Here is a 15,090-nt window from a genome sequence, read left to right on the forward strand (position 1 = left end):
CGGTTGGGAATTCTCTGCCAGTCATGTCTTTCTGTTGTTTAATTTACAATTGATGTCAGAATGTGTGCCTGCCCCTCACACGCGAGGGGCTCTCCCTTGTCCAACACTGTGGTGTCCAGGCCCGGGGGTGGTGGGGGGGGGGAGATGGAGACAGGAGGTGGTGGGGGTGAGCTACAGGAGGCTGGAACCCAGGGTGTCCCCGCAGGGAGGTCCAGACAGGGTGGGTTGTGTCTGGGGCGAGCAGGCTGGGCGGGGAGCATTATGTAAGTTGGCTGAGAGAGGGGGTTGAATGAGGAGCACTGCCTCTCGGGCTGATTGACAGCAGCCTGACATCCAAGTGTGTATAAAGAGGCGGGCGAGGTGCGGTCCCGCCACTTTAAGCTGCTTCAGCACAGCAGCGCCTCACCAGGACTGGGAGTAACCAAATCCTTTCCCACTCTCCCTCCTCACTGTCACAGCACAACTGCACTGCAACAACTGGATACAAAGCTGCTTCTTAAAGAGATCCGACGCCAGGTGAGACAGTTACATCTGTATGTATGTTATATAGAGATAGATAGATATGCAGAAGGACTTTATACATAAACTAATATTGCACTCTACTTTTTTGTGTTTCCAATTTTGTTTTTTTGTCCAGCTCACTGAAAAAGTTTTTTGCAAAATAATAACCTCCAATAATAACCTGTCCGCCGTTAATGTCTGCTCTCTAAAAGTCCCAGCCAGATATTGCTGAAGGATTAAAATACCTCTGTAGCTCTGAATTTTCGCTGCCCTATTCCAGCTGGATTACTGTCACCGTCCCTGGAATATATATTTTTTAAAGTGCAAGTTTCAAAACACACAGAATTGTAGCTCTCGTGGTCTTGGTTGCTTCATGTTGTCTGCTCCTTAAGCCGGGTTTAAAGGGTTTCTCTGAAGATCCCCTCTCTCTCTCTCTCTGTCTCCAGGGCTGATGTTGCTGAGGAATGGACTGTGGTGGTTGCTGTCTGTGTTACTGGCTTTGGGAGTCAGGAGTCAATCCCTCGGTAAGGAACAACCCCCCCGCCCCCCCTCCTGTCCACCTCTTCATTTACAAATCTCACCCCCCTGTGTGGGGTGAGCACAACTCTGACTGTCTCTTGTTGGGATTTTTTTACTGTTCCTCTCTCTTTCTCTCCTCTCTTTCCCGTTATCTCTTAAGCTCGGGAAGAGGAAGCTGTCTTCGACCTGCTGGCCATCAGTAACGTGAACAGGCAAACGGCCGGGGTGAAGCTGTTCCGAGGTCCCGACCCCTCCACTCCGGCTTACCGCTTCTCCAGGTTCGACACCATCCCCCCTGCCGCGGGGGACAAGTTGCGGGACATCGTGCGGCTCATGCAGTACTACGAGGGCTTCATCCTGGTGGCTAACCTGCGGCAGGACAGGAGGAGCCGGGGCACCTTGCTGGCCATCGAGGGCCCTGGCTACAAACGCCAGCTGGAGGTCATCTCCAATGGGCTGGACAACACGCTGGACTTGCAGTACTCCGGGGAGCAGTCCCAGAGCCTGGTCTCCTTCCAGGACGTGGACATCGCTGACTCGCACTGGAAGAATATCACCATCCATGTCAATGGGGAGAATGCTTACCTGTACGTGGGCTGTGAACTCGCCGACAGCTTCATCCTCGATGACCCCTTTTATGAGCAACTAAGTGCGACCAACAGCAGACTGTATGTGGCCAAAGGATTAACACCGGGGAGGAACTTCAGGGTAGGTGAATTCTGAATTCGCTCTCTGTGTACCTGAACAGGCGCCGGAACGTGGCGACTCGGGGCTTTTCACAGTAACTTCATTGCAGTGTTAATGTAAGCCTACTTGTGACACTAATAAAGATTATTATTCCCCCCCCCCCCCCCCCCACACACACACCATGGGACCCTTTGACTAACAGAGTTAGCAACAAACTAACCTCCAGAAATCAGACGTGTGATCACAATAAGCAATGAGAATGTATTAGTAATTGGTGTTGAATCCTGATAATTACACATGATAGATTTGTCCATTATTCAATCATTCCAAATGTTTTATCTGACACTCTCCAAAATTGGCAATAATATACAGCTGGCTGAAAATGAAATGAAAATCGCTTATTGTCTCAAGTCAGCTTCAAATGAAGTTACTGTGAAAAGCCCCTAGTCGCCACATTCTGGCGCCTGTTCGGGGAGGCTGGTACGGGAATTGAACCGTGCTGCTGGCCTGCCTTGGTCTGCTTTCAAAGCCAGCTAATTAGCCCAGTGCTAAACCAGCCCCTGACTGATTTGGTTTATTCATATCCCACCACTAATCGGTATGAATTGTTGTCCTCAGGGCTTCCTGCAGAATGTCCAGTTTATATTTGGTACTTCCATCGTGGATATTCTCCGGAATAAAGGTTGCCTCCAGACAGGTAGGGTTGTATTTTCAGTCCGCTCCTAAGATCTGTTTGGTGATGGTGGTTTTGAATTGTTTTGCAGTTCCATCATGTTAACCCTACCCTCACGTCTCAAAGGGTGGCACGGTAGCACAGTGGTTAGCACAGTTGCTTCACAGCTCCAGGGTCCCAGGTTCGATTCCCGCCTTGCGTCGCTCTCTGTGCGGAGTCTGCATGTTCTCCCCATGTCTGCGTGGGGTTCCTCCGGGTGCTTCAATTTCCTCCCACAGTCCTAAGATGTGCAGGTTAGGTGGATTGGCCATGCTAAATTGTCCCTTATTGTCCACAAAAAAGGTTAGGTGAGGGTTACTGGGTTACATGGATAAGTGTGGGTTGCTCTTTCCAAGGGTTGGCGCAGACTCGATGGGCCGATTGGCCATCATCTGCACTGTAAATTCTATGTTCTGATCTGAAATGCACCAGGAATAACATACAAGACACGGGGGGCACGCGGGGGGGAGTTAGTAGTATGGACTCTGGGAGGTTGTCCCCCACTGGATAGCAAACCTAGAGCATGGGGGACACAGTCTCAGGATTAAGGGGGGGGGGGCGATCATTTAGGACTGAGCTGAGGAGAAAACTCTTCACTCAAAGGATTGTGAATCTTTGGAATTGTTGATCCCCGAGGACAGTGGTTCTCCATTATTGAATGCATTTAAGGCCGGGGTAGATTTTTGGTCTCTTGGGGAATCCAGGGGTACGGGGAGTGGGCAGTGCCTAGGATCAGCCCCAAATAGTGGAACAGGCTCCACACCTGCAAAACGAAAGGAGTTCGCTGCCTCCAGATCAGAACGAACGAATATTATCGAAGGTCTCACTTGTTTAAGTTGCTTGAGTAAAAGACGTTTGAATTGTTACATTTTTGCTGGTGGTTTGATCGTTGCAAAGAACTCGATTGGAACAATATTTGAGAAAAAATATGTGGTTTGCTAACTGGATCATTTACATCAGAGTTTTTTTGATAATTATGCCTGAACAACGTTAATGGCAGAATATAGAATATGGATGTATTGCAGAAACCTCCAGCTGTCTTAGGCTTACACCTTGGAGAACAATCTCTGCAGCCATAATAGCTTTGCTTCTGTCTCAATAAGGGAAATATTAGCAAGTCACATATGGTGAGGTAATGAAGGATCAGCAATGGTGACGGGAGGAGAGAATGATGTGGAGGGCAGGATATTTATGTTGTTTTCAGTTCAGGCAGCTCAGATAGGTCCTTGAACAGGAGCTTGCTTGGACTTATTTCACCTCCCGCCTCTGAAAACGAGGAACACAATCATTAATCTTCCCACTGGCTCAGGAATTAGGCTATTTATTGTTTTTTTTAAAACTGCTTTAATCATTCCCTGCGCTAGGTGGCAGTCAACTCCATAAAGACAGAGCAAAATGCTGCAGCTGTTGGAAGTCTGCAGTTGAAACACCCAACATCTGTGGCATGGGAGGGTAGGGTTAACATTTCAGGTCCATTTCTGATGAATGGTCATCGACTTGAAACACTGACCCTCTGTCTTTCACTCTAATGACACTGCCTGACCTGCAGGGTGCAGCGAGCGTTCTTCTGAATAGCTCAAACCTTCATTAGATTCTATTGATGTCTGATTGGTACTTTCGGGTGGGTATCGTTTCCAAAACCTGAACCATGTTGTCCTTTTTGGGATTTTTAAAATCTTTCCCCAACGCGAACAAACTTAACTTCCTTTATTCGCACAAGTACACAGCACCGAGGAGGTCCATCCTGTCTGTACCGGCTCTTTGAACACATTTCCACTCTTTTGACTCATTTTCCTGCACTTTCCCTACAGCCTTGGAATCATTTTAGAAACAGTTGAATGATGTGAGGAGGGCCTGGTGCTCTTCCAAGGTCAGAGGTTGGGAATTCTGCGGTGAGTAACTCCCCTCCTGACTCCCCAAAGCCTGTCCACCATCTACAAGGCACAAGTCAGGAGTGTGATGGAATACTCTCCACTCGCCTGGATGAGTGCAGCTCCTACAACACTCAAGACGCTCGACACTATCCAGGACAAAGCAGCCCATTTGATCAGCATCCCAGCCACCCCACCTTAAACATTCACCCTCTCTACCACATGCAAGGTGCATTGCAGAAACTCACCAAGGCTCCTTGGTGGCACGGTAGCACAGTGGGTAGCACTGTTGCTTCACAGCGCCAGGGTCCCAGGTTCGATTCCCGGTTCGGGTCACTGTCTGTGCGGAGGATGCACGTTCTCCCCGTGTCTGCGTGGGTTTCCTCCTGTCTTTCACTCTAATGACACTGCCTGACCTGCAGGGTGCAGCGAGCGTTCTTCTGAATAGCTCAAACCTTTCCGGTTTCCTCCCACAAGTCCCGAAAGACGTGCTGTTAGGTAATTTGGACATTCTGAATTCTCCCTCAGTGTACCCGAACAGGCGCGAGAAAGTGGCGACTAGAGGCTTTTACACAGTAACCTCATTGCAGTGTTAATGTAAGCCCACTTGTGACAATAATAAAGATTATTGATAGCGACCTCTACCACCCAGAAGGACAAGGGCAGCATGGGAACATGACCCCCCTGCAAGTTCTCCTTCGAACCAAACACCATCATGGCTTGGAACTATATCGCCGTTCCTTCCCAGCCGCTGGGTCAAAATCCAAGAACTCCCTCCCTAACAGCACAGTGGGTGTACCTACACCACTTGGACTGCAGTGGTTCAAGAACAGTTGAGCGGCTCACCATCCCCTCCTCAAGGGAAAAATAGGGCGGGCAACAAAATCTGGCCTTGTCAGGGATGCTCACATTCCATGAAAGGACTGTTAGAAATGGTGGAATTCCCTCAGCCTATACACATACCGTGTGGACTTGTGATTGGAAATATTTAGTCTTGTACCTTCTCATAGGCTGCATCATCGATTGTCACTAAGTTTGAAGATGGCAAGATGGGGAAGGGGTCAAGCAGAGACTATCCCCCAGGCTTCAGGGGCTGAATGGCCTGCATCTTTAAAATAGTGTGAAATTCATTGATGGACTTTTCAGGGTTAACCAGGAAAACAAATCACCTCAGAGATTGAGTAAAAACAGAAGATGCTGGCAATACTCAGCAGGTCTGGCAGCATCTGTGGTGACAGAAACAGGTTAACATTTTGAGTTGAATATGTAACTCTTCACTTTAGAGATGGTTTGGGGTATGCCAAGAGTTCAATAATACACAATTTATAATCTCAACTAAATCCATTAAGTTCTCAACATTCTCAAAACAAACTCCCAGCTGTCTGTTATTCTTTACTGTAGAATGCTGTGTTGGTTCTTTACAATATAATTGAAAAAGATTCCCGATTGTATCACTGTAGTCACACTTGATGCCATTATTTTCTGGGTCAATGTCACCAATTGCTGTATCTGTGTTTATATCAGTTATATTTCTGCTAAGTTCACTACAGTAAAAGGAGCAGACACTATAATGCTCAGTCAGGGAGATTTTAAAAATCACCAATGACCTCCAGATATCCTCAAGGACTTTCAACGTTTTATTTTTCTTGTGAAACCAAGGTGACACCTGACTTGCAACACATGAAGCAGAAAATCTGCATGACCAAGAAACTGCTGTGGGCAGGTCCTCGGTCAAAACAAATGACACCAGATTAAAGTCCAACAGGGCAGCATGGTAGCACAAGTGGATAGCACTATGCTTCACAGCGCCAGGGTCCCAGGTTCGATTCCCCGCTGTGCGGAGTCTGCACATTCTCCCTGTGTCTGCGTGGGTTTCCTCCGGGTGCTCCGGTTTCCTCCCACAGTCCAAAGACATGCAGGTTAGGTGGATTGGCCATGATACATTGCCCTTAGTGACCAAAAAGGTTAGGAGGGGTTATTGGGTTACGGGGATAGAGTGGAAGTGAGGGCTTAAGTGGGTTGGTGCAGACTCGATGGGCCGAATGGCCTCCTTCTGCACTGTATGGTCTATGTTCTATGTTTGTTTCAAATCACTAGCTTTTGGAGTGCTGCTCCTTCAGGTGAATCACTCACCTGAGGAAGGAGCAGTGCTCCGAAAGCTAGTGATTTGAAACAAACCTGATGGACTTAAACCTGGTGTTGTAAGACTTCTGACTGTGCCCACCCCAGTCCAACGCTGGCACCTCCACATCAAAAAGAATGACAGAAAATAGCTGAATAGGTCTGTGATCATCCCCAATGTGGACAGTTGCCTGTTAGTTAGAAAATACAAAGACTTGGATTTGATTCAGGCTTAGGGCCCATTCAAACTTGGACACTCTTTGATTACCATTCAATCGAGTGACTCGGTGGGCCACCATGTCGGAGGACAAACCCTGCAGGAGTTAAGCCCTGACAGCAGAAACCAGCGAAGGGACATGGATGATTAAGTGAATGGGCAAAACTGTGGAAACAGAGTTCAACGTGGGTAAGTATGAGGTCCTCCATTTTTGGCCCCGGAAAGGGTAGGTCAGGTTAGGCAGTAGCTGTGGCTGATTATCTCTGAGCAGATTATTTCACACTCCCTCAATCCACAGTACTTTGAGTCATAGAGTTTTACAGCACAGAAAGAGGCCCTTTGGACCATCGTAGCTGCGCCGGCCCATCGAGCACCTATCTATTCTAATCCCATTTTCCAGCACTTGGTCCATAGCTTTGTATGCAATGGCGTTCCAATGCTCATCTAAATAGTTGCGGAGAGTTGGGTCAGAGTATTTTCTAAAAGGAGGTAATGGGGAGCTGTAGAGGAACAGAGGGATTTTAGGAGTACAAGTACAGATGTGATTTCAAGCTAATGGACAGCTACAAAAAAAATGAAATGCCTTCATCTTACGTGGGCTGGAAAACAAATAAGTGAAGGTTGTTTAATCTAAAGCTCTGGTTAGACATCCACTGGGTTACTGCGTCCATTTCTGGGTGCTGCACCTAGAGAAGGATATACTGACCTTAGAGGGAGTGCAGCTACTGGGGCTGGGGTTTTCTAATGGGCTGTTTGCAAACCGCTACTTTACTTGTCTCAGGGGTCATGTGAGTATCCCTCATGTTAGCAGCTGGCTGAGTTGCTTCATGAGTTCTATCAGTCTGTGCCTGGGATGCATATATTTATTTTCCTTTCTTTTGCTGGTGCTATTTTGTTCTTTTTTTCCCACATTCTGTTCTTCCTTCAGTGATTATACTTTGTCGTGCTCCCCCATCTCCTGTTTTCCCCTTTGATTTCCATGGCCCATGGTTCCTAATCCTGAGGTTTGACCCTCCAAATCTTCAGTGCAGGACTGAGGGAACTCAGCAATGCCAGAGGTGCTGTTTTGTGATTGAGATGCTAAACTGTCTGCGTTCTGGTTTGGACATAAAGGGCTGGATTTTCCGATTTTGAGGCTATGTCCGGGGGGGAAGCGTCTGGTTTTACGCCGAAAACGTTGGCGCCGCCCCGCACTGATGTTCCGAATGGTGAGGGGCTAGCAGCCACGCCACTTAAAACACATGGCCTCCCCGATATAAACGCCTGGAGAATTGCTGGGTCCGTGGCCACGCTTGTGCACGGTGATGACATGCAGCGGTCGTGCCATACAGCAGGGCGCCAGCCGCGCGCGGACCTGACGTGCCATATAGTGCCCCCCTGGACACCCCTTCGCCACCCCTGGCCCACTTCCCACCAGTCCCCCCAGCCCTCGCCGAAGTCCCCCCCACCCCCAACCCCCCAGGCCAGCAGCATGGCTCCCCCCACCGCCTGATGTGGCCGCTCTGGACTCAGTCCCAACGGTGTGTAGCGTGCTCCTTGATGATGTCGTTTTGGAGGGGACGAAGCATCCAAAAACATGCACCTATTTGGTCGTAAATAGGGATTCTTCGCCCGATCACCAATTACGATATCGGCGTTGGGCAACAGAGAATCCTGCCCAAAAGATTCCGGGGAACTATTTTAGCGAAGAGCAGGGGAGTTGGGAGGAATTTAATGGAGGATGATAAACAATTGGAAGATTGCTGTGAAAGACAGCTGAGGCCAGAGTATTGGACATCCAGGTAGAAGGTAGTTAATGGGAGGAGAGCATGCTTGATATTGTGGAAAGATGTGGTCAAATGGACTTTGGGCCTTCCTGATTCAACCCATCCTGAAATCTCACTCACTCCGCTCAAACGCTGTGGAACAAACCGGGAAACGGCCAGGTCCGCAAAGCTCAGTTCCCCGTTGGGTGGTGTGCTCAGCAAGTGAGCTCAGTGACGTTCCTGAAACCCACCGAAAACAAGAGGGTTCGAACCGCCACCCACAGGCAGTAATTAGACAGCTCTGCCTGAGCGCGATTGCCAGGACCCCATCAGGCACATGTGCATCTGAAAGAGACACCAGTTGTGGCCAGCGATTACTCAGAGTGTCATTCTTTGCGGAGATCAACAGCAGTTGGTTACCAGCTCGTGCCTCAGCTGTGGTGCCCGGGAACGCTTCACACTGCGAATTGGAGCGCGTGCTCACCACACTTGCTGAAAGGGGGGCTGTTCTTGTGGCAGTGTGGGAATGTAAGACAATACTTTACGATGCTGTTCGTGGGTTCCAGTGATGGAGCTCGTGCCAGGAAGAGAACAAAGCTGTCTTGTTTTGTGTCTTTTTTTTTTGCACTATGCCATACCAGCCTCTCCCTCTGGCAGAAGATAGGCTGCTTCAGTTCAAAAGGTCAATAAAAGGAAATTGCTGCCATTACAGGGAGGGAAAGCCCATTGGCCCTTCCTCCCAAACAAGTACTGACTCAAGTCACAAGATTATCTCCAAATATGTGACCTTTTATTTTGCGCCAGGCAGAACTTTGTCAAATGCCTTTAGTAAGTCCATATAGACAGTGACCAGAAATACTTCCCTGCCCATTTGTTAGTGATGTCCACAAAAAAAAACAGACATGGCTCTACGTGTCACAAATCCAGGCTCAGAACAGAGTAGAGAACCAAGCCAAACACAGAAATAGAGACGAGAGCTCAAGGAGGAATCAAGAAGGGAGGAGATAGTATGCAAGAATAGATCAACTTTAAAGGGAATCCCTAAATCTTTTATAAATATATAAATAGTAAAAGAATGGTCAAAGTGTGACCAAAACGAGATTGATCTTCTGGTGGAGGCAGAGGTACAAACTGAATACCTCACATCTGTCTTAATTTATTATTTCACGGGCTGTGGGCATTGCTTGGTAGGCCAACATTTGTTACCCATCCCTGAATCACATTGAACTGAGGGCAGTTAAGAGTCAACCAGATTGCTGAGAGTCTGGAGACACACATAGAATTTACAGTGCGGAAGGAGGCCATTCGTCCCATCGAGTCTGCACTGGCTCTTGGAAAGAGCACCCTACCCAAGGTCAACACCTCCACCCTATCCCCATAACCCAGTAACCCCACCCAACACTAAGGGCAATTTTGGACACTAAGGGCAATTTATCATGGCCAACCCACCTAACCTGCACATCTTTGGACTGTGGGAGGAAACCGGAGCACCCGGAGGAAACCCACGCACACACGGGGAGGATGTGCAGACTCCGCACAGACAGTGACCCAGCAGGGAATCGAACCTGGGACCCTGGAGCTGTGAAGCGATTGTGCTAACCACAATGCTACCGTGCTGCCCCTTAACATAGGCCAGACAGGGCATTAGTGAGGCAGATGGGCTTTTACAACAATGGATTTGTGGTCACCATTACCAAGACTAGCTTTTAATTCCAGGTTTTATTCATTGGATTTGAATTCCACCCTGGTGTGACCTGAACCCATTTCCCCAGAGCATTACTCAGTCTCCACATTACTAGCTTCACAGAAGGAGATGCTGCCCGTGTCGCATTAAAGGAAGAATTAGGAGAAAATTGGACAAGATAAAAAGCGATACAAGAGGTTGTGCTTATAAGACAGGGAGTACTCAAGGTAGAAATGTTATCTTGATGCGATCTATCCTAGATTGGAGGGGTAAATAAAAGTTGACGGTGATGGAAGCTTGAGCAACAATTTTCCACATCATTGTTAGGTACGGGAGCAGTACCAGACAACCAGATAATTGCAATGTAGCACTGCTACTGGTGAATCGGTTACTACATGGTCACTAAGGTGATTCCATATTAAATTTGTGAGAATAGTGTTTGGAGACAGCGAAATGAGCATCCCAGTGAATTCTGATCATGGAATTCTGAAACAATTAGAATTCCTTTGTGTGTGACGCATTCGAAATGGAAATCTTTTAAAATCTTAACCAGCTCTTCAAAGCCCAATCAGCACGGGCACAATCCTAATTTTCACACGAGCCCAGATAATATTGGGAAAGAGGGGATCTGACATTCGAGAATGCTGAGTTTGAGTTCTGGCTCATCAGAATTTCTACATGCACATTTAAAAAAATCTATATTTTTATTAAAATCTACATTCACGTTTGCCCAGGTACCAGGGCAGGGGCGATTCACCCAAGTCCGACCCCAGGGATCATGCGCTCACACAGAGCACACACGATTGGCTTGGCCATCGAGACACACTGGACACAACCTTAGAGGCAGTCGGAGGTTATAATGGGAAAACAATAGAGTTGGGATACCAGCAATTGGAACAAATTTAGCACTGCTGTCAGGAATAACCTATTAACTCAAAGATCGATCAACATCATAATGGTCCTCTAACTAGGTTAGCGATAGCAAAGGTTAAATCAAGATCAAACAGATGAGCTAATGGCACTGTGCAAATTTGATCTTTATGATAGATAAATTGGACCTGCAATGTCTCATCCTGTAAATGGACTAAGCCTACCTACTGGACACCCAAGGCTTCAACCCATTGCAATGATTTATGAATGTCAAGTTATACTCGTATACACAGGGTACTTTCCTCTAGTATACTTCCTTAGGTCTTTGAATACCAAATACGACTGAGCTCTGTTCAGTAATCGAGGCTTTTTGAAGACGAATTCAGCAAAGTTGCACTCTTGGAGACAGAAGTACACATTGGAGATCAGCCTCTAATGACAAGAGACCTGATTCTCTGAATGGTCCTCCCAAATGGGAGACTTTGATCCAAGAGCACAATATCCCTGAACTAGCTGTTTGTTATTAACTTGCTTCATATGTTAACTGCTCTTCAGTGGTTTGGTCCCCTTACTTGAGGAGGGATGTAGAAGCATTAGCAGCAGTTCAGAGGAGGCTCACTAGATTGATTCCAGAGAGAAGGGGCAGGATTCTCCCTTTTGGGGACTTAAGCCCCCCTGCGATGGCTGCAAGCGGGTCCGCGCATGCGATCGGGGGCCACCGATTGGCGGGCCATCGCGATCTGGGGGGGACCTGCCTTCCTCCGCGCGGCGGCCCACTTTGGCGGGTGCGCCGCCGACATGGCGGACCCAGACAGCGGGCCCCTGCGGATTAAGGTAGGTCCCCCCCAGATCGCGATGGCCCGCCGATCGGTTGCCCCCGATCACGGGCCTGGCCACTGCTGAGGTCCCCCCCCCCCCCCCCCCCCCGGAGTCAAATTCCCCCCGCCCCCCCCACCAGGCCCGCCACCGCGGCCGCAGGTCTGAGCTCCCGCCGGGTGGTACCAGGTGCGAACAACGCCGGCGGGAACTCGGCCGGTCGACCGCGGAGAATCGCCACAGGGGCCTCTTCCAACGGCCCCCAAACCGGCGCCGCATCGACGCACACGACTGGCGGGTCCGCGGGGAGTTCGAAACGTCGTCGTGCCGGATTTCCGGCGGGTATGGCTATTCTCCGCCCCCGCCCCGGGCACGATTCCGCACAAGGGATCTTATGAAGAGAATTGCAGCAGATTCGGCCTATACTCTCGAGTTTAGTCAAGAGATCTAATTGAGGTATCTAAGATGATAAAAGGCATGGATAAAGTACACGTGGAGCGCATGCTTCCTCTTGTGGGGCAATATAGAACGAGAGGCCATAGTTTTAGGAGCAGGAGTAGCAGATTTAAAACAGAGATGAGGAGAAATAACTTCTCCCAAAGGGTTGTGAATCTGGAATTCACTACCCCAAAGTGCAGTGGATGCTCGAACAGTGAGCACATTTAAGAAGGAGATAGATAGATTTCTAATTAGAAATGTTATGGAGAACAGGCAGGAAGGTAGAGTTGAGGCCAAGATGGGATCAGCCATGATCCCATTGAATGGTAGAACAGGCTTGAGGGGCTGAATTTCCTAATCCTGCTCATAGTTCCTATGTTCTTAAAAAACATTGGGCAGGATTCTCCGATCCCCCGCCGGTCGGAGAATCGCCAGGGGCGGCGTGAATCCCGCTCCGATGCCGGCTGCCGAATTCTCCGGCACGGGTTTTCGGGCGGGGATCACGCCGCGCCGGTCGGGGGCCGTTGGCAGCGGCCCCCCCGGGCCCCAATGGGCTGAGTGGGCGCCCGTTTTCGGCCAGTCCCGCCGGTGTGGATTAGACATGGTCCATACCGACGGGACCTGGCTTGGAGGGCGGTTAGCGGAGTCCTCGGGGGGGGGGGGGGGGGGGGGGATCCAGCCCCGGGGTGGGGGGAGGGTGGCCTGGCCCGCGATCGGGGCCCACCAATCTGCGGGCGGGCCTGTGCCGTGGGGGAACTCCTTCCCTCTGCGCCGGCCACTGTAAGGCTCTGCGATGGCCGGCACGGAAAAGAAACCCCCTGCGCATGCGCAGGAATCACGCCAGCGGTCGGCGGAGGCCCTTCGGAGAACTTCCGGGCGCCCGACGCCGGAGTAGTTCACGCCGCCCTTTGGTGCCGGTAAGGGCCGCCCCGCCAATTCCGGGAGAATCCCGGCCATTATTTGTTGAAAAGTAACATATTGGGCAGGATTCTCCCAACGGGAGTCTAAGTGCCGACGCCGGAGTAACAACCGGAGTGTTTTACTCTCGTGTCGGTGCCTGTTCCCAGACCCCATCCTGGGGCCCCTGTGGGACTGGCAGGGGCGTGGTGCGATTTGCGGGGGCGGGGCCTCGGTGCGGCGTCGGAGACCCAGCACCGCGTAAAAGATGCGGCGCTTTGGGGCCCGCGCATGCGCAGTTGGGCAGGCGGCAACTAGCGCATGCGCAGTGGCCGTCCTCCCCCAGGCCGCCCCGCACAAAAATGGCGCAGGGATATAACATTGCCGGCGGAAGAAAGGAGGCCCGTCGACAGAGAGGCCGGCCCGCCGATCGGTGGGCCCCGATCGCCGGTCTGACACCATCGGAGACCCCCCCCCCCGATTAGAGAGTCCCCCTCCCCACCCCCTCACAGGCCGCCCCCTGAGCGTTCCTGCAGAGTTCCCGGCACCGACCAGGGGTGAACGGCGCCGGCAGGACTCTGTCGTGTCAGAGCGGCCGCTCGGCCCATCCGGGCCGGAGAATCAGCGGCCCCGCCGATTCCAGCGGCTGGCGCCGTGCCAAACACGCCAGCGCAAATGGCGCCGATTCACCGCACCTCAGAGAATCGCGCGCCGGTGTCGGGGCGTCGTTGCTCCGATTTTCCGGCCCGGCGCGGGGCTCGGGGAATCGCCCCCAAGGCATGTCCAAAGAGGTATGAGTGATAACTTTTCTTGGGAATGGCAATATCTGACCCTTGTGCTTGTCTGATGTTTGCTTCATGCCCGGCCCAGAAGACAATCACCTCGATTGTTGCCCACTAACTTCATATGAAACCCAGATTGTTTTGGTGAGATTGGAACAGTTGCGAAATTAGGATACCTTTATCTGTACGCTGTTTATAAACCAGTTTACAATTTCATTTCAAGTAAAACAAAAAGGGATGTTCCCCTGAATGTTATTGTGACATTAGCATTATCTCAGGATTTTGTGATGTTATCAATACCCCAGGATATCATTGGGATTTACATAGTAAAAGATGTTACAACATGGAAGCTGGTCAGTAGATGAAGCTAGTCCATGTTTGATTAAATAGGTCCGATCACGCTTACTCAGTTTCTGTATCCTTTCAACCCTTTTTCCTTCATCTACCTGGCCAATCTTACCGTCGGTGTTGGAAGTTTCCTTGGTTCTGTATGAGTTCCACAGGCGGAAGCAGTCTGCATTTTTAATCTCCGAAATCGGAAACGCTCCCAGGAAATTCCGTCACTGTGTTTCCCCCCTCAATAATTAACCCTGGAAGTGAATTCCAGATTTTCAGAACACCATCCGTAACGTCCTCTGAGCCAAATCTCGTACATTTAGTCTGGTATCCATGGTGATTCATCCTACACGCCTCAACATCTGGAAACAGTGTGCTCTTAGCTACCCTGGTGAATTCTACCTTCTTGCTGCAGAATTTGCTCTAATAAAAAAGACCTATGTTGGTGTTTCAGCTCATTACTCTTATAAAGCCTTGGTTTTCTCATTCCCCCGGGTTATCATTGTGATAGCAGCATTGTGATTCAATAAATGGCCCGAATATTGACCAGGGCCGATCACTTCTATTTCAGTCCATGCCCATGTGTAGGAGTACCCAGATACCTGTAAGGGCAAAGTCCAACCAATCAAACCCATGTACCAGCGCCCTCCCACCTGATGAAACCCTTGCTGCTCATGTGCACTGCATGGGGTCTTCCTAAAGCAACACGCTGCTCATTTGACTGGTACACCCTGGCTGCCAGTCCTCAGCTCATCGTCATCAGAAATCCACTCATACCTAAACTCATAAGTATTGTGCTTTATCCTGTTAGCACTGTTATCTGAATATAGGAGGGTTAGTAATGTGCATTGTCCAATCTCATGAATGTCAGTGCTGTGCATTGTCCTAACTCAA

At 49.8% G+C, this 15,090-nt stretch overlaps 1 protein-coding gene across 1 annotated transcript in view; it reads left to right on the forward strand.

Moving 5' to 3' along the window:
- The first annotated feature begins 379 nt into the window (after positions 1–379).
- Positions 380–15,090, forward strand: part of thbs2a (thrombospondin 2a) — an 85,018-nt gene continuing 70,307 nt past the window's right edge. Inside the window, exons 1-4 of the mRNA XM_072513149.1 lie at positions 380–516; positions 948–1,025; positions 1,181–1,728; positions 2,326–2,404. Of these exons, the coding sequence (XP_072369250.1) occupies positions 953–1,025; positions 1,181–1,728; positions 2,326–2,404 (700 nt within the window). The 5' untranslated portion in view covers positions 380–516; positions 948–952. The remainder of the gene's footprint in view (positions 517–947; positions 1,026–1,180; positions 1,729–2,325; positions 2,405–15,090) is intronic.

This window comes from Scyliorhinus torazame, chromosome 1 (assembly GCF_047496885.1).
Source record: "Scyliorhinus torazame isolate Kashiwa2021f chromosome 1, sScyTor2.1, whole genome shotgun sequence".
Taxonomy (NCBI): Eukaryota; Metazoa; Chordata; class Chondrichthyes; order Carcharhiniformes; family Scyliorhinidae; genus Scyliorhinus; species Scyliorhinus torazame.